The sequence below is a fragment of the Hylaeus volcanicus genome, chromosome 4 (genome assembly GCF_026283585.1).
Source record: "Hylaeus volcanicus isolate JK05 chromosome 4, UHH_iyHylVolc1.0_haploid, whole genome shotgun sequence".
NCBI classification, from domain to species: Eukaryota; Metazoa; Arthropoda; class Insecta; order Hymenoptera; family Colletidae; genus Hylaeus; species Hylaeus volcanicus.
Window position 1 is genome coordinate 22,247,059 of NC_071979.1, and position 20,854 is coordinate 22,267,912.

Sequence of the window (20,854 nt, forward strand, 5' to 3'; positions counted from 1 at the left end):
TACCGAGTACTGACGAAAATAATAAAATTCTAAGGCGAATGTGTTAAAATCATGCATTATAAAATAGAGTCTAGTTTACTTTGTCTACCACCTTGGGTTAGGTTTCAGTAATTCACTATAGTATCATTTTTCAGAACATCAACCATTAAGAGAGTTATTTACTGTTGTAACCCCTCAAAAAGCTGAAAATAAATGATTGATAAATCACAAAAAGAGAACCCAGAGTTCCCCGAAAAAACTGACGAAATTTGCTTGGCAGCCGATACGCGGAATCATCCACGTGTTTGCTGGTGTAACGTTCCCATCCATTACGCGAGACATCGGCTTCTCCTCGGCTATACACCCTGTATTCTCATCAAATTGGATTTCCTCGGTACATCCCTTTAAATCGAATCAGAAGATTAATCAATTAAAACTCCGGCGGAAGATAGTTCGGAATAAGTCCTCTTCGTGGCGAGCGCGACGGTGTATACGACGAATAAAGGCAAAACCAATACGTATCAATACGCGTCCAGGGTATCGTGTGTCACAGGAAGTCGGTTCATCCTGCGTGACAGCCGTATACGCAGTTGATTCGGTTATCAGGACGGATGGGTCCATTAGAGCCACCATTCGTTCGCCTCAATTCATCACGCAATGGTGTCCTTCTCTTGTATTTTAAGGGTGATTATGATTAAGAACAGCCAGAGCGGGCACGTTTGCGTACTACCCGGCTACTGTGTCTAATCGATTACTTTACCTCCGACACGCTGTCGACGATGTTTTTCTAGTAAGCATAAAACACATCTCGGTGAAATACATTGCCCCCATACACCATCGAAATTCCGCTGGAACCCGTATCGTAGTAAACCATCGACGATTCGTCTTAGTCACCGGGAATCGAAAAACATCGACAACGAATGTTCCATTTCCTCGATTCGTTATACGAGGGAGTGTTTTCCAAGTAGCCGTCCCAGTAGCCGAGAGCTTAAATGCCCTCACTCCGATGCTTGCAAGTAACGAAGTACCGTTTTTCCATCGTCGTGGGAATTTTAAATCTCCTCCACGGGGTGTCCGTGAAGTACACCCATACATTTTGGGGCGAAATAATTGAAATTTCGTCGCGAATATCGTGGCCGGCAGCGAGAGGCTGTTGGTGGCTGTGTTAAGGCCAACGTTTCATAAGCTTTTAAACGACGAATTCCAAACGAAAGCGCACGGTGTGTATCCGGAGCGGACATTAATATTAATTATTCTTAGAGTAGGAAGGACACTAAGTTCGCCATTAATAATTCTGGCGAGATAAATGGTATCAGCGGTCAATTTGCATAGCCCCGAAGTATCTGAGTTAAAATGATTTACCGTGGGTCATAATTGTGATCACCTCCGTTCATTGTGCCGTGCAATTCCTAGGCATGAAACGAGCGAATTTATTATACTCGAAGACTAATTAACCTATATTTCACACATCGTTTGAAGTTTCTATTTTAATCTATTCGTAATAATGAAATTAATTGTAACTTCTAAGTCGAAGGTAACAAGTCTTTATTTTTCATGAATTATGTAATCGCCCTTGTTATCAGCAACCTTTTGCTGTCTAGTGTGGAAATTTTCAATAACTGATCTGTAAAAATCAATTGGTATACAACGAGCTGATAAATGATGAACAAGTATTGGCACTCGCAGAAACATTACTTTCTGGCCCCCTAATAAAATCGTTTCAGCATGGAGTTTAGATGTTCATGAACATCCAACCAATGAACAGATCGCCGTTGATTACTATACATTATCCACTCCTCGTCGCCAAGTCACTATCCGATCCCATAGCTCAACAGAAAGACGTCGAAGCATTGAACCGCACGCTTCATATCGCCGATTCTTCGGATTTTCGTTAAGCTCACGAGCAACCCACTTTTCTAGCTTTCTGGCTTTACCAATTTCCCCGGAGTGCCTGGAAACTGTCGCAGCACTTATGCCAACTTTCACGTGCGAGGTCCCTATGAATCTTATGTACATTTGACTCGATTAAAAATTTCTTTCAGACAAGAAACTATCTTCGATCATTTTAAAAAAGAACAAAAGTTTGTTAGAATAATTTATATCGTCTTCTTCGTCGCTTTAAAATCTCTACACTTCGATATCTATTAACCCTTTCAGACTTGGCGTCCACAATTGAGGACACAAAATTTAAATTTTTTAAACATTTTTTCCACGCTAATATTAGTCTAACTTAACCCCAAAAATTAAATTACATTAGTACGCGAAAAAAAATAATTTCGGTCTGAAAGGATTAAAAATTATTGATTCACTAAAGAGAATAATCCTAATCGAAAGTATTCGAATTAAATGAAACCCTAAGACTGCGATGAGATTTTACAAGATTGAAATTTTACTTCCGTTTTACTATGTTTTCCCGAAGAGGACCCCAAACGATACAATCTAACCATTTAAACCTTTACTCGCGTCTGATTCTCGCACTAGGTGCACTGGCTGCAAGCGTCGTCGTCGTTAAGTCGCCGGATTAAAACTCGCATTACTATGAAAATCCGGGCTCGATGTAAAATCGAGTTACTGGAAGTGGATTCAGGGACGATCGTTTAACGATACCGTCGGCGCCGAGTCCACCGATAATTAGAATCACAGACTCACCGAGGGACTTTAGCCTCGAACGGAAACTTGGAACAGTACATCTTCCATGCACGTAACTCGCACTACCGGCGGCTTAATATTGACGCCACCGTATCCAAAGGCGAAGTTTCCTCTCATCTCCGAGGGATTTTCTCAGCTTTAGCATATACTATAGTTCCGCAGCGCTGTGTAAACGATCGCCGTACCTCTGCACACCATATTAATAGGGCCATCTTCATGGGCAGTTTAATATTGGCTACGAAGCGCCTGGACGGTCCTTAGAAGCAGATACGATTTATGGCCCCCACTGCCGGAGGATTTGTAAATAGAATCCCGTCTAGGTAGAGCACACGAAGGACGGGCGCGTGACTGGCATAAGTCTACCGTGCGAAGAATACGAGAAGGATTCGACCAACCCCTGAAAATGTTATTACAAACAATAATGTGGTCCAGTGATTTCATTCGCTCCCCTTTCACGAGACACGTAAGAGCCAGGGTTTGGTTTGCTGGCGAAGAGATCCTCGGCGACACGAGATCCATTCGGGGATATCTGTAATTATTGGAGGTCTGAATTTGATGTTATTTCGTGGCAGGAATCGCTTCTGAACAGCGGTGTATTCCTAATTGAGCTTCGTTGATAATGGTTAGGATGAAGTCATGATTATTAAATATTAGGTAGAGTGGAAAGTAATGGCGTTTCTTTTACATTAAATTCGAACAAATTTTTAAAATTAAAAACAAACACTTTTAAAAATGGCCCCGGTATAAATGGTTAGTAACATTTTCTTTTTTACTGAAATAATTTTTATTTGATTCTTTCACGTCTTCGCTATAAGCACGTGAAAGGCCATCTTTATCAGTTTGCTGGTTCAATAGTTCAATTTTTTTAAAATAAAGTTAGCACAGAACTTTGAACGGTTGTAAAACCGACAATTATCAAAATTTTTCAAAATCCTTTGAAACACGTTCAACTATCACCGAAGACTACGAGATATACAAATTTCGTAAAAATCTGTGACGTTACTCCAAAAAGTGTCCGATTTCGCGTGGAATGCCCTTGGCCATCCCAAACCGATGCTCGGGTTCTCCACGCTCCAGCGGGCAAAGAAGTTGTCCATCCCCCGTCTTAGAAATTTCTGAGCAGCCCATTCACGGAAGATTCTACTCACCGTCAACGTTTTCGCATCGTTAATGGCATGAACCTGCCGAAACGCAGAAATTTCGCGAGGTAAGCGATCATGCCGCTGTCCCTAGCGCGTGGGATCCCCGCTCGCGGAAGCGACGCGCATTACCCAATTGTTTGCCCGTGTTTCCGACAGTCTGTCTCGCCTTGTCGGAAATTCCCGCGGCCCCGTCATACTTCGACGCATCATGCTTGTCGTGCAGACATTCTGGGCGAATATTTGCATACGTAATCGCCGGACTGCATCACGCACGGTCATCCCCAAGGCGGCGCGGAGAGGCTGACCGATCGATCGATCCCTCGCGCGTAATTAAAACTCGCCGCGCATCTGGTACACGCATCGCGCGTGAATCATTAACGCATTGGCGTTGGACGATGCATACTGCCAGGCTAGATGTGATTTTCGTGATAAAAAGTGAAAATTTAAAAGCAATTGTTAGTGGCAATTCATAACTGGTTAAGTGTGATTGCAAAAATTTGTTGACCTTTTGAGTACCAAATATGCTGAAGTATGAGAATTCTTTCTGACGATATTAAATGTATAATGTAATTGTTTGATAGATGTGTTAAAAGTGTATACTATGGGCAGTATTTCTGGCAATTTTTATTAAAAATTGTTAATTTATATAGAAAATACAGGGGTTATCGTATCCCGCTGCTGTGTGAACTGCAACGATAGTTCATTATTCATCTGGTTTTTAAAAATCTTCATTAATCCAATGAAGTATACATTGAAAAATATGAATTATTGATCACGTGTCTCACAATTTCTTTGAAGAAATTATGAGTTGTCTAAGACGGTGTAGAAATTTCTTTCAGCGTGAGATGATCGAGACTTTCCTCTTCGCGTCCTTACGTCTTCCTGTACGCAAAATACTGCTGCCGTCTCTTCGACGCCAATGTGTTAACATTATTCAGGGGAGGGGTCTGTTTGGCCCTCGTCTACGCTGGGCCTTGTTAATTAACCGACGGGCCTCCATTGTGCTCGGCCGAACAATCGACGCAGACGGCGATATTACATTTTCAGTCTCGAGACGAGCTGAGAAGAATATAGAAGGGGTAGAGCCGGCGATAGAAGGAGCGGAAAAAAAGAGCCGTGACCGCAACTTCACAAAAGAGAGATTCATATTCCGCTCGGAGAGACAGAGGCATTCGGGGCGGAAAATAAAATCCGAGCAGGGATGACCCGTCCACGGGAAACGCTGTCGCTATACTCGTGCGAACGTTCCTCGTTCTCCTTCCCGTAGCTCTTCGTTTCTGAACGCTTTCCTGAAGGTAGTCGCGTGTGTCGAGGCGAGAAAGACGGATTTTTTCTGTCTTTTTACGCGCCCGTGTAGTTTAAGGTTGCGGTCTGGAAGCTTTTTGTTCGACCCTGGACTGGATTCGATGGGACGATATTCTTTCGGCGAAGTTCGTAGGGGTAGCTTTAACGTGGTGCTAAAGTTGGAGTTATCTTCGGATGTTGAAGTTAGAAATACTTGCGAAGGCAGGAATGCTGAAGTTGAAGATATTCAGGGAGATGGGGGTGTTAATATTGAAGCAATGTAGGAAAGTGGAAAGGTTAAAGGTGAAATTATTCTCGAAGTAGGGTTTGATACTAACAGTAAGGTTGAAGTTATTTCTGAATCAAGGATGTTCAAGTTGAAGATATTTATGAAAATTGGAATGATGATGTTATTTAAGGAAATACGAATTTTTGTCGAAAAAGTAATTTCCAAATTACAAATGCATTGAAGTTACTGGCAATATACCAAGTGATCACGTACACAGTGATCATGAATTCCATTTGTCATACCATGAAATTGCTATGAAAAAATGATACTACAATTTCGTTCAACAATTTTTAATCACTGGTCACATCTGACAAAAGTTTGATTAGTACAAAAATTATGACTAAACTCGACATACACTCACAGTGTAATTTTAGAACAAACAAATGGCACGTACCTTCAAACAAGTACACAGAATTTACAAGATCGATTGCCAGTCGTGCTCAAGTGAAAAATTCGCAAATAAACGCTGCGGTCCAAAAAGCAGATCCCCTTAACCGCCACCTCTGACCCGTCTAGAGCACAGTCGTTTTAAACCAACCGACGAGCTCCGCGATGCGCATTCGAAATGGCATCTGGAGACCCTGGAAGTTTCTGCGACCTACGTGCTAGCAGATTTTCTTATCGAAATAATATCTCCGGTAAATTCCCCGCGTGTTCCGCGAACGCGTTTGTAAAGGGAGGCACGAATTCTCGGTGGCAGAAAACGGGGGTTGGCACTCGGGGGTGGTAAACGTCGCGACCCTCGCGGTTGCAGCATAGGACTGCTGTCTCGTTGCATTCGGAATACGCTCGCAATCGCGCTGGCAGCGACTGCGAGCAACTATCAAGGGAACACGCTTGGCGCAACTATCGGGTAATCAGCAGTCGTGTTGGTCCGACGTTGTAAGCTGGAACGCCTCTTATCCGTTGATCCGTTTTCTCGCGAGACGTAACGGGGCCCAGGCATGCCCGATCGAGTTTTGGCCCTCACCTGCGGACGTGGTTAATTCTCCAACGTGACGCAGATTCTCTGAATTCCGTGTGAGATTAAGCCTGGATGTGTGTAGAGTGACGCAACCTGGGTGCAACTAAAGAGGTCAAAGAAAAATTGTACGTATTGGCTATTGTCAATTTTTGTCTACAGGCAAATTGGGGAGAAATTTGTTTTCGTATACTTGGATAGTGTATGAATGAAGTCACTTGGATTTTTTCAGTGTGCGTTGTGTACTTTCTTTAAAAGAAAATTTTGAGTATATTTAGCATTCTACGGATTACGAACCAGCCAAGAATGGTCATTTGAATTTTTCAAGCGTGATTAAGTATCAGTGGTGAACATGTGCGTTCTTCCAGCCCGAGAGGGTAAGAACAGCGACGTAAATTGGGCTTATGAGGACTTCAATCGCTATGCCGAAACAAAAGGAATTTCCAAGCCTTCCACGTGCTAATTAGAGACTGAAGCTCTCCCGGACATAAAGGAACTAACGGAATTTGTCAAAGTAAAACCACGTAGAAATGGTTCGTCTCAAAACTGGTGGAAAAAAACGCTTTCGGTTCATACACTCAATTTACATGTGCAATTGTTCTAATAAAAAGTTTCACTAAATTCTTGCAACACACTTTTTTAAAGATATTACTTTAAATTATTCACAAATAGTTATAACATAGTTATAACGCAATTTTGTAATGAAATGGTTACGGCAATTTTGAAATATAATATGATCATTAGCAGAATTGAAGAATTGATATTGTGGGAATTAAATTTGATTGGAGCGTGGACATTGTCGATATTATAATGTTCGATATTGTTACCTCTCATGTATTCATTAAGCTATCAATTCGAATATGCTCAGCACGAAAATGATTGGCTCTATTTATGCACGTACATCAATTAGTCATTCGTTCGATTTATTCTCGATGACACAGTTTTGGAATTTTCGAGAACAGTATTTTTTATATAGATCGAGATTTATTAGCATAATAGATAATACTTGAAACGAAGATAACGATTACTATCGGTAAAGTTTGCAGAAACGCTTCTAAAATTGTGTCATGGAAACGTCCACTATTCCCATGCATATCTGTCGCCAGAATGCCAGCGATTGTATATGAATATCAATGAAGAAAATCGTACCGCCGCGAAGTAAGAAACTGAGTTTTGAACATAGAATTCAAATGAAGCGTCTCCCTATCGAGCAGGGATGCAATGTGCTTTAGCGATCAGCATTCCGATGAATGCAAATACATATTTATAGGCCATCAGGATACACGTTCACAGAGGAATGAGTGTCAGACGTTGGCAAAATGCTTATTCTGATGTCAATTTCGAATAGTAAACAACTGATAAAAAACTTTTCATCCCCCTCTTCGAAGATAATTAAATCTTAATTATAAAATAAAATTGCACGTTCAAATAAACGGCTATAATTATTAATTTGCCAGAAGCGATAATTTTGAATTTTTTAAGTGTGATTAAATATCACGTCAAGTCGAAGAAATATTACCGAAGTGATATCTGTTTATTATCAATCTAAATGTAATTAACGAAACCAAGTCAATAATGGTAACCGGTACGCAAGCATTATTACTTGTTTTATCGTGCCCTTTCAATTAGGTTGAAATCTCCGACAAGATTGTTATGAATAGTGCGACGTAGTTCGCAAACTACTTGTTCCGTCGAGTATGGTCGAGCTAATCGCTGAACCAATATCATCGGTATACACAACAGTTCGAGCGAAATTCTCGAGAACTAAGTTCCGAATCTATACGAATTGGACGGAATTGGTCATATCTTAAATACATGCTCAGGCAAGGCTAGGAATTGGCTGGATTTGCGTATGTACTAGAGTTTGAGAGCGGTCTGAATTAGACTGTTTGGTTTTAATGGTCTGGTTAGAACGTTATTTGGTGAAGTACGCGCACGACTTGGTCGCAGGGAATTTTTATTGTCTTGAAAACAAGGAACGAGGAGAGAACAGTAGAACGGAAATTCTACAAAAATCGTGCTTTTACAGGCACGCTAAATCCGAATTTAAATGAAAACTAACGTTTCGGAACGAAATGAACATATATATTCTGAAAATGAAATTTTCCACGCTGAATATTTATTAAATCAACGATAAATCGATTCCGGTATGCAGGTTATATTACGTTCGTTAATTTTAATGGTTCTCCATTATTAAATTCTCCATTCAATCACTTTGGTTGGAATATTAGAATACAGATTACCTTGAGATATTTTTATACGCTTTAACTAGTTATTAAAAATATATTACAGAGATTGTTATTACTTTGAAAACACTATCGATAAACTTCGAATGGGTGAGTTTTATATGTCTACCTTTTCACGTTTATATTTTCATCTCTCTATTAATATTTTGAAAAACATTTTTCACTGGCATTAAAATTCATTTGAATATCGTGTGATTTTTAAGGTTGAGGTAGATTCATGAATAGAGTGCACTACAATTTCCTTTTTTACTCTTTTTCATGATACATGAATGAGGAAAAAAATTATATTCAGAAATAATTCAGTTGATTCTCTCAGCCTGAAGTATTTCCAGAGTTTGCTCGGTGAAACAGGTTCTGTATTAGGTTATTATCTCCTCTCGTCATATTTGTATTATTAGTATTGTTACATACGCTCAGAAGGTACCATATTTATAAAATATAAAATTATATTTATAATATAAAATTTAAAAAGAAATAATGCCGCTGTTTGAAATAGTTCTTTCATCAAATAAATAAAGTAATTTCAAGCTTATGAAAACTAGTACTAATTTTTTCAAAACTAAACAAAGCAGTACACACGTGTAAAATAAAACATATGCCAGTTCTAGACATGCCAATAATACCTTTCCTTCCCCGTCCCCCTCTGCATGCCCACCCAACTCACTGTTATTGCCAAGCGTCCTTTCAAGAACCATCGCACAGTGACGGAAGAAAAATGCATTCCTTCCACGCAATCGCATAAACGTTACAGCCGCGTATCCTTTATCCTCCAAGACTGCCGTGACGATATTAAAAAAATAATACCAGCAGCTTTCAAATAACACAAAAGTCGTTTTTATCTAAAGACGGAAATCCTCTTCGAACCCTGTTTCCACGGTGAATCCTTATTACGGACCGAAGGAACGTTTTGTTACTCTGGATTTACATGTGTACGGGAGCAGGTAACGTTGCTCCAAATTGGCTACCCTGTTCGTCTCTCTCTTTCTGCTGCTTCGTGCACGCGCGCTGGCAAAACTGCCCAAAGTCACCCCGCACTCTTTCCACAGCGTGTCTAGGGACGAATCGCATTTAGAATTCAATTCCACGGGAATGGTCGTTACCCGACGAATTTCCAAGTGCCCCGTTGCAAAAACACGGGTACGCGTGAGACACTGCTGTGCGGCGACTTCAAAGATGAAGAATGCAACGAATTGTTTCCTGCGCAGTAATACACGCTTTCAAGTGACAATTCTCACGGTGGAATCGTGTAACAGAGTCGTCCTACTTACTCTTTGTGTTTACGTAGAAGGTAAGGTACCTTGAGTTGCCACTTATCCTTTAGATTCCAGGATGATTTCTGGGTGAATCCTATGTCAAGGATGGCGAAATTGCTGATTCAGTATTGCAGATCATTTTCTGCATTCATAGAAGGATATTTTCAAACGAGATGTGGAATCCTGTTACGAATCAATCTCATCCTGTGAGCATTTGCAATCGATTCTAATGATGGAGGGACGAATACTTTGAAGCGTATACTGCTCGCTATTATCGAGGAACATCTTTTGTATTCACAAGAAAAATAATTAATCGTTCTCGTATTTATAAATATCGCTTGCCTGAGAAACACCTGAATTATTCATTATTTTTTCAACACATTCATGTGACATTTATATCGTTGTTGTTAGTTACGCTATTCTCGAGGAGAAAAATAAATGTTACTTTCGCGTGTACATGTAATTACGAAGAACAGCTCGAATCCAAAGTAAATACGAACTCTGTCGTAAAAGAAAAAACGTTTGCATGAAATGATCTACGAGGTACACGATCAAGTGATTTATTTACTTCGTATAGAGCAGTTAGAAACGCCACGAGAACACAAGAACCGGGTGGAATGTAGGAATTCTATTGTGTCGCGGAACAGACACCGTCGAAGGTACGAAAAGTTGAATGGAGAACTTAACGGTATGCGAGTTTCAATTTATTGAAGTACGCGCGGCAAAGAATTGTACTGCGACGAGAAGCCAAACGGAACGAGAGAACGTCGAATGTGACGTCGACATGTTACACGTCGAAAATCGTAATTTTTTTATTCCATCCCGTATTCTCCGGCGAACTTTTCCGTTAGAGGAAAATTGGCCGCAGGAAAAATTGGAATTTGTTTCGTTTCGATTGCCAGGTAAATAAAAGCAAGATCCGCGAATCGTCGATGAAGAAACTTCTTCGAGATCTGGTGACGTCGACGTTAAGAAGTCGCGTTGTTCTTTTTCCATTTTCGTTCTGGAAACAAGTTATACTCAGATATAATTATATATAATATATAATTCAATTTTATATTCTTATTTTAAATTGTGATTAGCATTTAACCATAAAAAAATGGTTACTTCTTGCAGTTTATTTGTTTTTTCTATTTTCACTGATCTCTCATAATTCTACTTTCATAATTATTTCTTTTAAATTCACCAAGGTATATTAAACACCATCTATCGAATTTTGTCTCGATTCATCTCCGTTAATTTATTTCCTGATAACTACGTAACGTCCCTGTGAGTAATATGTATCAAGAAAAAAACGTCGAATAATCGATATCAATACGCTGGATCGCGCGAATATTTCAGTCTAGCAATGCGAAGCGTTGCTCTTTTTCCTCGCCAAACTGAAATGACGCGAAAGAAGGAATTGCATCGTTCTCGTTTTAAGCTGCTCTCGGGCATGATACTCGATAAACTGCGAGACGTCCTCTCCGAGCACCGTATTAGGTTCCAAAGCGGATTCAGCACGCTCTGAACAAAATCTTGCATCTACTCTAATAAGTGAAACTTTCCCTGTAAAATAATACGGAACGAGGCTAATACCCCTTCATACATTCCCTTAGGACGTCTTCATTATACGTGTTATAACGTGTATTTTATTTGTTATATTTTATATATTTATATTTTTATGGCAGCCATCATTAAATTAAATTTTTACTTTTGTATTCTCTGGATAATCTAAACAAAGAAATTTCTCATTAACAATATACATACGTGTATATACGATACACAAAAAAAACATGGAATTGACCTACAAGGACCTACAGAGATCGTGAAAATTACGAGCATCTTATGTGACACGATGTTTTGAATCTGAAAACTGTTCCTGGCAAATTCGATTGCCAGGCCCATATATGCCAGCAGCATGGGCATTCGTATAATTTAACATACGAAACGTTGTTACATTCGGATCACCTCTAAATCGCTTTTTTTTTTGCCGTATGATTTATTCAAAATTCGCGTCCAACTTTGGACTGCACGAGTGCATGTATAATGCAACTTCCAGCTCGACCACCTTTGCGACATTTTCTTTATTGCCAGACAAGCTGAATTCCAGCAAGCATCGTTAGATAAATTTTTTCAGAATACAAGTTCTGAACAAAGGAAATTAAAAATATTTCGTGACAAAGTAGAAATAACTAACTACAAATACAGATAGATTCGAAACGAAATAATTAACGAAAGTAAATCCTGGTAAGCTCATCGAGTCTTTGTCCTCATATATTGTAAATAACTGCATCCCCACTGTCAATTACTTATTAAAGTACACCCTATATATTCGTGTTATCTATTTCCATACGTTTGATAAATATATTATTCACCAGCTGGATCAAATTTGAAAGTGTGCAGATTATTTATAAATCCAAAATAGAATTAAGCAGCTCAACACGGCGAAATAACGAGATAAACTTATAATTAATTCGTCAGAAATGTTTAAATTCGTTTCAAATTGAGCTTCACTTGAAATGAGTAATTTATATAACAATTTAGTAAATTATTAATTCATACACGAATTTTTATTTTGGTGAAAAATTTTAAAATTAATGGCTCATAAATTTGAAGATACGTTATGGAAATGGTACTTACTTGGGTCGGACATGACGGATATTGAAGTGATGAAACGTTAGCTCGACGATTTCGTCAGGTTGACCGATGAACGTGTAAAGCAGGCAATCGATATTCGGCGGATATCGCTTGGGATAATAAGGGGATGTAAATGTGCCACCTTGAGGTTTGTCCGAGCTGCTGTAGACAACGCAGGAGCAACCTGTAACAGACATTGCATCATTGTAGCATATTGCAGTGACACGTAGCTCTGACGAATGTACAAAGCGGAAGTGAAATACGCACGACTCATGAATCATGGTTTAAATGATCATTTCTGTCATTCCTTACAGGGTTACTGTCGACCACAAGTATTTAGACACTTGTTACTTTGGTTATTTCGTTGGAAACAAAATATAAAGTAAAAATTCGATTATTTTTTGTTAATTTGTCAATTAATACAATTTATGCACCCTTATAGAATACAATATTAAGTGACGTAAATGTAGTTACAGTTTCTAAATAAAATGCCTTCATGATACTTTACATCTACAAATGACAGACAGATTAAGTTCTACCAAAATAAACAGAATTGCAATAATAATCAACAGTGTCACGCCAAAGGATCGTACAAAAAATAAAGCGATCCGATTTTGGAGTATTATCGCGTCGCTCTCATACTCGATCGATCATCGACCCTCCTATCATTTTTTTAAAACTTCGGACAACTCCATCCATGAAAAAAACGATTCAGAACCAACACCACTAAAGTAGCTTGCAGTGAATTGTCGTTCGTTCAAAAACACGAGTACTTTGAAATAATGGAATCGGGTAAATCCTTGACGCGTTGAAAAAATCCAGCTGAACCCAACGGATGCAGACTTCGTTAAAAGTATAAAATATCGAAATTTCATTTTCCATTCGTGCCATGATTGTAATTTTCGTGCAACCTAATGGTCCGTAATAAAATGGAAAGTACGTGAATTTTCAATATCGCCAAGCGCTGGATACCGCGGTTATAGTAATTTTAATAGCGAGGACATGAAAATTTCATGGTAATGAAATCCGCCATCTGACAGTGGCTCCCGAAGTAACGTCTCCGGCCCCCCGTGGTCCGAGGAAACTTTTCTTATTCCTAAAATGAACTCGTCACTTCTCGTATCGATCCCAACCCACCACGTCTGGCCACGCTTTCTTTCTATAATATCGACCCGACGTCAATCTCGAAGAATCAAATTAAAGTTCGCCGTTGCCGTAAAGGAAAGGCGCCACGGGGGACTGGTAACTTTCGTCGAAAACTTTCGGTGGGGAGCAACAAAATCATCGATTATTTGGACAGACGGTCCGCCGGTTTAATGATCGATAGCGAACAATCGACGAAAAACCTCGTTCTCGGGAGCGTTTCTTCGCGTTTTGTCTCTCCACTCCATGATGGCATTTTAATCAGTGCTGGGTGAAATTTAGTGAAAAATCCATTTGAAATATTAATTTAAGCTCACTATTATTTATGCGTTCTTAGCACATTAGTCGATAAGCTAGATTACTCGGTAGGCATTGTCGTACACTCTGCCGTTAAGCTGGAGTTCTACATTGCCGAGTCTTACCGATAAATCGCACTGTATCGCCAACAGAATAGTCTGCCTTACCATCCAAGTACCTCTTTATATCTCATTTCGCATTTATACGTCTGTTTCGTGTTTTTAAATTATCTCTGGAACCATACACTACAAATAAATTTTTCGATTTTAATTTAATTTCCTGTTTTTCAATTTGCCGTTCCGCTAACCAACTACGGTCGATTTCGGAGGCGCCGCAACAGCTCGCTGGAGAATACGTGAATCCGATGTACCTATGGTTAAATAACGGGGGTGACACTTGAGTTATACCGCCGGCACAAAAGGTCGAACGGTCCGTCCCAGTTTTATGCATCAGGGACTCCATTGTAGCCGGCGATACGAGATAACGCGGGACGAAAGTCACGCGTCCTTTGGTTTTTTTAACGACCGAATACGCGAGCATTAAAACGAATAACATTCGGGATGGAGCAACATCTCTAACCACGTGGAACGCTCATAGAAATCCTGCTTACAAAAAATTAATGTGGTCACGAGAGAAAGTAGAAATGTAGAACGATCAAAAAATTGTGATAATTTTTACCATCTTTATTAAACAGATATTTTTTGATAAAAAAATTAGATAAAGTTTCAAAGACGTCCAACTACTCAAGTGTTAAAATTGAAATATTTTTTTTCAGTGATTTTTTATTGAAATACTACGAAATATTTCGTTCTACACATGTAGTTCCAATTTTTCTTCTCATTTAACGAAATTTACATCCTGATTAGAATTTTATGTGTCTGGTGTTAAATTATACAATTTCTGGTAATAAGAATTTTCCAACGATAATAGAATACTCATTAGCCACTGTGAGAAAATATAATATCCGTGAAGGAAGTTTCGTGGCCTGCTGGAAAATTCCTCTTATAAAGGTTGAAAGTGTTATAGTTCAGCCATCAAACCTTAGCAGACAATTTGCGAACTCCATTTTCTCCAGTGATATGGGACAGAAGGTATATACTAAGGCGTGTGAAATATTACATGAATCTCTTGACACGAGAAATATCGCTTTACTTAAAAAAGAAAAAAAGATGGAGGAACGGTATTATGAAACTCTAGCTGGAAGATGACTTGTATTGTGATCCCTGCGAAATTGTCAGTGTCTTACGCAAGGAGTAGGATATTGCGAGCTTCTGCTCCTATGTTATGTAACAGGCGAACACTGTCATTTTCATGTTCGTTAAGGAGACTGCTACTGTTAAAAATGTTCAAACCTGGAAACAAATATTCAAGTGTAACCATTGCTAGAAAAATATTAGGCAGTCTAAAATAAGAATTTTTCACTCAGAAACACTCATTCTGAGTACTTGTTTGTAAGTAGAAAAAGGAAGAGTGATTTTAATTTACTTACAGTTAAAAAGTTTCTGATAATCGGACCCTATAAACAATTCCTAAAAATCTTCGCACGGTTCAAGCAACGATAAAATTCGCATCAAGTGGTCCATCTTCGATCGATTCGAGAATAGAAGGGAAACGCTGGAAAAATATGGTACAACTTCAAAGCAGAATTTTCCAACTAACAATATCGAATGCTCTACATTCTATCAATTTAATGTTACTTCTACCATGCTTTCGGAAGCATCCACGTACTCAGCGTTTGTTTCACCGCCGTTCTCGCGACATAGCCGGAGCCAACAATATGCCCTCCTCGACTTATCGACTTTTATAACAGTTCATATCAGATCGTTATCGGATAAACCAGAAAAATTCTATCAAGGTTCATGACCCGCTGTTATCGACGGCACTCTAGGCGGCCTAGATGGAAGGTCGCCTGAACGATCCACGAAATGTGGGTCATTACGAGACCTCGTCGATACGAGTGCAATAATTTACCCGAAACAATATCGCCGACCTTCCATCCAATTGGTTCGCGTCGGTGATTGAACGCGTAGTTTAGGTGATTATTCTCGTATACTTGATCCGCTAGAATTCGTACAAAGCTACAGGACTGTGAGCCAATTAACCAGTCAAATTGCTGCAAAATAGTCTTTCCGTGCGATCGATTTCGAGAAAATGAACGCGAGCTCCAGACGTTTGTAATGGTTTTTCGAAAAGAGGCTTTAAGATTTTAATTTTTAATGACGAAACGTGGTGGCCATTCAAACGATATTATTTAAAAAACGAGACTGACTCGTGTTTCTGCGTCAGAGAATATTTTACTCAAAATTATGTAGCATAACACCGATTAGGAATGATGAATCTCAGGTGGTACGATTTCACAGTGAAAAAGTCCACAATCGGTACGTAAATCGCACAGAACGTAAAAATCGATGTCTAATTCTTCCTATACGTGTTGTAAATTCAATTGAACGCACATGTAGAAAACTACAAAGCGCGGAAATACCTGGAATCCTGGAAGCGTTTCAGGTATTACTGACGCTTTGAACGCTTTGCCGATTGAAAATTGGAGGAAATATAACACTCACACTGCACAAATATATTTACATGTATAAGTAATGCAAACGTTTCTTAACCATTATACAAATACCAATTTAATACTACGTTTGTGCAGAAGCGTTTTCTTGAAAGAGAAGTGGATACTGAGAAGGATTTAAAATAGTTTTTAGACATATAGTAAATGCAGTGTAATATACTAATTTTTCTATCTAAAATGCATATGAAGATAGTTTCAATATGAATCACTTGTGACCTAGTATAAGTTATCGAGTAAGGGCTTGATAAGGGTGAACTATCTTCGAAGATTCTCAAGTTTCATCCCTGGTGGCAATGTCTTAAACTTCGGCAGCAAAAATAATCCAAAAGAAAACGTCCCTACTACTGCTGGAGGCTGAAAGTTAAACGAGTCTTTCAGTAAACGAAAAAACCTCAATGAACTGAATAACAAAGAGAGGGCTGGTTATTTTGATACTCGCGTTTCACTGACAGTGAAACTCTAAAAAGTAGGTGGCTGTATTAGTTCTTTAAAAGCCTGTGATCTTTTCAACCAAGATCGATTCTAAACATTATTGCGTCTGCACTTCCTGAGCTTCGTCAAAGCGCTGCATTCAGACACCGCGTTCTTCTCTGAGAGACAAGACTGGACACAGGAACCTCGCAAGGAAATATATTTTCTTCGAATGCAGTTCAAAATCTCAAGCGTACTTCTAGCATGCAAAAAAGTAGCCTGCACAGGTTGTAAAAAAAAAAAAAAAAAAAAAAAATGAAAAGCGAATGAGTCGATCAACCGTCGAAGAATCCAGCCTGCCTGCAAAACCGCAACAGCCTGCAACGGAGCAGCAGGTTTTACGGTTACGCGCATTAATCGCTTCGTGGCTTCGCTGCTCAGAGGATCCTTAGTAAATTAGCAAAAACGCCGTCCCTAATTTCACCCATCCACCCTGTTCTTCCGTTAATGTCAAACGAACGCTCGCGTGCAACGCTCTTTCTCTCCGCGGCCCTTTCTCCCGGCGCTGCGTTCTCTTTGCCGGTGTTCCAACGAGCCCTCTTTATTTTCCCATTTCCCCCATTTCCCGTTCCTTCACTTTCATCCTACTTCCGCCACGCGATATACCCCTCTTCCTACTGAAACGATACCCACGCGGCCTGAGCGAACGTCCGCCCGCGATCGTGTTTGCCCCGGCTCGTGAGGCATTCAGTTACATCCGCGACGCGCTTTGATGCATCAAATATGATGGGCTGCGAGCGGCGCGCCATCTACCGATACAAAATCGATACAAAATCGCACGCTGGTCTAGAATTTATCAACGTTGCATTACGCTCTTTCCGCCCGCGGCCACAAATCCGAACCACGGGGATTGCAAAACTGATCTCCTTGAGATCGACGGGCATCCCTTTGCCTCCCCAGGCTATGGATGGCCGAGATGAACCAACGTCGTTCGATAGATGCGATTCTGATAAGATTCCTGTCTGTAGATATCTTGGTTAAACCGTTATTTTTATGCTGGAACTATCGGTTGAAGGTTTTAGAGTACTGGCCAAGGGTGAATTTACAAATTCCTGGTGGTATGTATACTGGAACTTGTGGTAAACAGGTTATCTCAGAAATCAACAGTTCTAATCTAGATGCCCCAGTTGAATTTCGTGGACAATCGATGCGCTGCGCGCCGAAGGGGTCTTCTATCGATAATGCAGGAAACCCCGGCGGTAACGCAGAGCGCTATGTAGGTAAGACTCGGTAATGTAGAGCGTTTCATTGGTAAGGCGGGTCGGTCTTTCGGTAACGTAGAATACTCGCCTAATAAATTCTGAGGATTTTGCAGGGAATTCATGTGCTGCAAGTTTAAAGATTCGAATTGTTCATATATTTGCACCTGTGCTCTGCACGTTACGCTGGAATTTGATAGCTACTTACAGAAACCACTGCTCTTAAATAATGCACGTGCGTTTCGTACTCGACCTGGTAGGGATCTCATCAGTGAGGCTACCTGGCGAACCTTGGCGCTAGGTGGAGAAATATTTAGCACTCGATCGAGGAGTGTATACAGGGTAACTCAAAATGTAATGGAAGAGTTTAGAGTCATGTATTTATATAAGTATTCATAAAAGCTCGATATATAAAAACTGAAAATAGATACATTAAGAATATTGTATAGAAAACGCAGATTGAATTTTTATCTGGAAGTAACCATTTACCCTTAATTCATCTTATTATCGTTCAGATATTTGTGAATTTCTGTGAGTCCCATGTCCCTCCTTGAATTCTTACGTCCATTTAGGTTAGCCCATGTATAGAAATGAATGGATCGGAAGCTTGCGGTATAAGAATAGGTTGGAAATCCCTCTGTTGGGGGCCAACGCCATACAGAGGTAAACGTAGCGTTAACACTTAACCATCTACCCATTTCGAGAGAAGCCTTTACCTTATCGGCCCTTTTTACAGACAAAACACTATTAGGTCGAATATCTCGAAAACCATTAGATCTACTAAAAAGATTTCAATAAAAAACTTAGTAATCCTAAACGACAAACTCCCAACATATTCATGGAGGATTTAAACCAAAAATAATGGCGTTTTGCAATCGCAAGGAAGTCACAGAAATTCTCGTTCTTCCTGTACCAACAGGTCCCGCGACGAATGAAACCATTCGTGAAACGTCGAGAATGTTTTATGTAGCACTAGGATTAATTATCCCTGCTCGCAGTGCACCTAAGATACATATACATGTATAATACATGCTGCGACTCGTATGTAACAGCAGCTCGATAAAGCGGAAGGGGGCACAGGCTCGTGGTTGCTTAATTTCCCTGGCAAGCGCTTCGAACCCCCCACGAAAGATCATTGTTCAGTCACGCGCCTCTGAGCTGACTTGAGCATCTTTTCGCGTCACCTATTTAGAGCCACTGACGTGGAGGGCCAATTGATAAAAAGTGACGCGTCGTTCTTTACCGTGGAAGATAAAACGAGAACACAATAAGCCCTTGTTGTCCGTTGCTCCCTCCGGGATACGCGGTTTCATGTGTGGTAATTATGCTTGCCTTAAACGGAGGTTACGATACACTACGTTTAACGCTCTACCTAGGTTGGAGTAAATCACTTTTACGGCGGCTTATTTGCCCGCTCGTAGGCGGTGGCTATTTGGCACATTAAAGCCGAAAAGAAATGAGAATCTAGTGGCACTCCTGCCAGCTTTCACAAGGTCCTGTTAGGATTGCTTTGTATATGGATTTAGGGTAGATATGTAAGCAGTACCTGTTTCAACGCCCTATTCGCGGAATAGTTTTGTTCGTTATTCTAAATTTGTACTTAATATCGTGTTAGAATCCGTTGTAACTTGAGTGCAATAATTCAGTTCTCCGTCGATTTAATCGACTGGCATCTTCCCTCAAAGTTGAACGTAATAATTAAATTTGATACGTGGTAATTCATGCTAAAAAGGTAGTTTATAATGCAGCACCACCAGCCAGTGTAATAAACGAGAGATGTAAACTCAGGACGTGACCTGGGAGAAAAGTTGAGGCTAAAGGGAAACTTGTTTCTTGTCTCGTTAAATAATCCATTCCCGTGTATGCACGCGAGTTTATCAAATTTGCTATTTCATCCTGTCAAATGATAGCGTGCAGCTCACAAAGTGTAAAACAAGTTTAAAATGACTTTAAGGGACAGATGAGAGTTTCCTTTCTATTCTAAATAAATGATGTCAAAGTAAAGTTTTCGTGTATTTGCTCGCGTCTCGACGGCTTCGTGCGACATTTATTCGGTGAAAATAGACAATTATTCACTTTAAATTTGTAAACTATTTCCATTAGACTATTATAAAACCAGATGGCTCACACGTCATTTGAAGTTAGATTAATAATTGCATAATTGTGACTGTACCTCGGCTGTGTGGCTACCGTATTTTCATTTCTATGCATTAATTTTCTCCCATATATAGTAACTATTACTGCTTTTTACAATGTGCAGGGTTTACTATTAATGAATCTTTCTTTTTGGCGAGAGCAAAAATTTATTTGGGGAAAGTCTTGCAATAGTGCACGAGATTTTTAATTAGGAACGTATTACTTTTTCCAATTATGTAGAAACTTTTTATGCCATTATGAAACTGCACCGAAGAAGAATATTCGCTCTCATATATTAACTAGGAAAGAACCTTCCCTTAACAATCATACTTCATTTTTTTATTTTATGCAATCCTGAAATTGTTACCTTAATAATTATTTGCAACTAGAGGATTGCTGAATTTATGCGATAAATAATTTAATAATTTATATTCGTAATATTTGAAACCAGGCAACAAGATTTATGGCTCTTCAGGTTTTAATTGATTTATAGCTACGCGTTCTGTTAAGCAATATTTATCCAACGTACGCGTAAAGCGTGTAATGCTGTTGGAAGGAAAAAATACGACAGATATTTATGTGCAGTTGCCACCGACTTTCGTTTATTGCGTCAA

The 20,854-nt window shown here is 39.6% G+C and overlaps 1 protein-coding gene across 1 annotated transcript in view; it reads right to left on the reverse strand.

The window, feature by feature from the left end:
• Positions 1 to 20,854, reverse strand: part of LOC128875329 (suppressor of lurcher protein 1) — a 469,960-nt gene that overhangs the window by 348,663 nt on the left and 100,443 nt on the right. Inside the window, exon 3 of the mRNA XM_054120827.1 lies at positions 12,426 to 12,606. Within this exon, the coding sequence (XP_053976802.1) occupies positions 12,426 to 12,606 (181 nt within the window). The remainder of the gene's footprint in view (positions 1 to 12,425; positions 12,607 to 20,854) is intronic.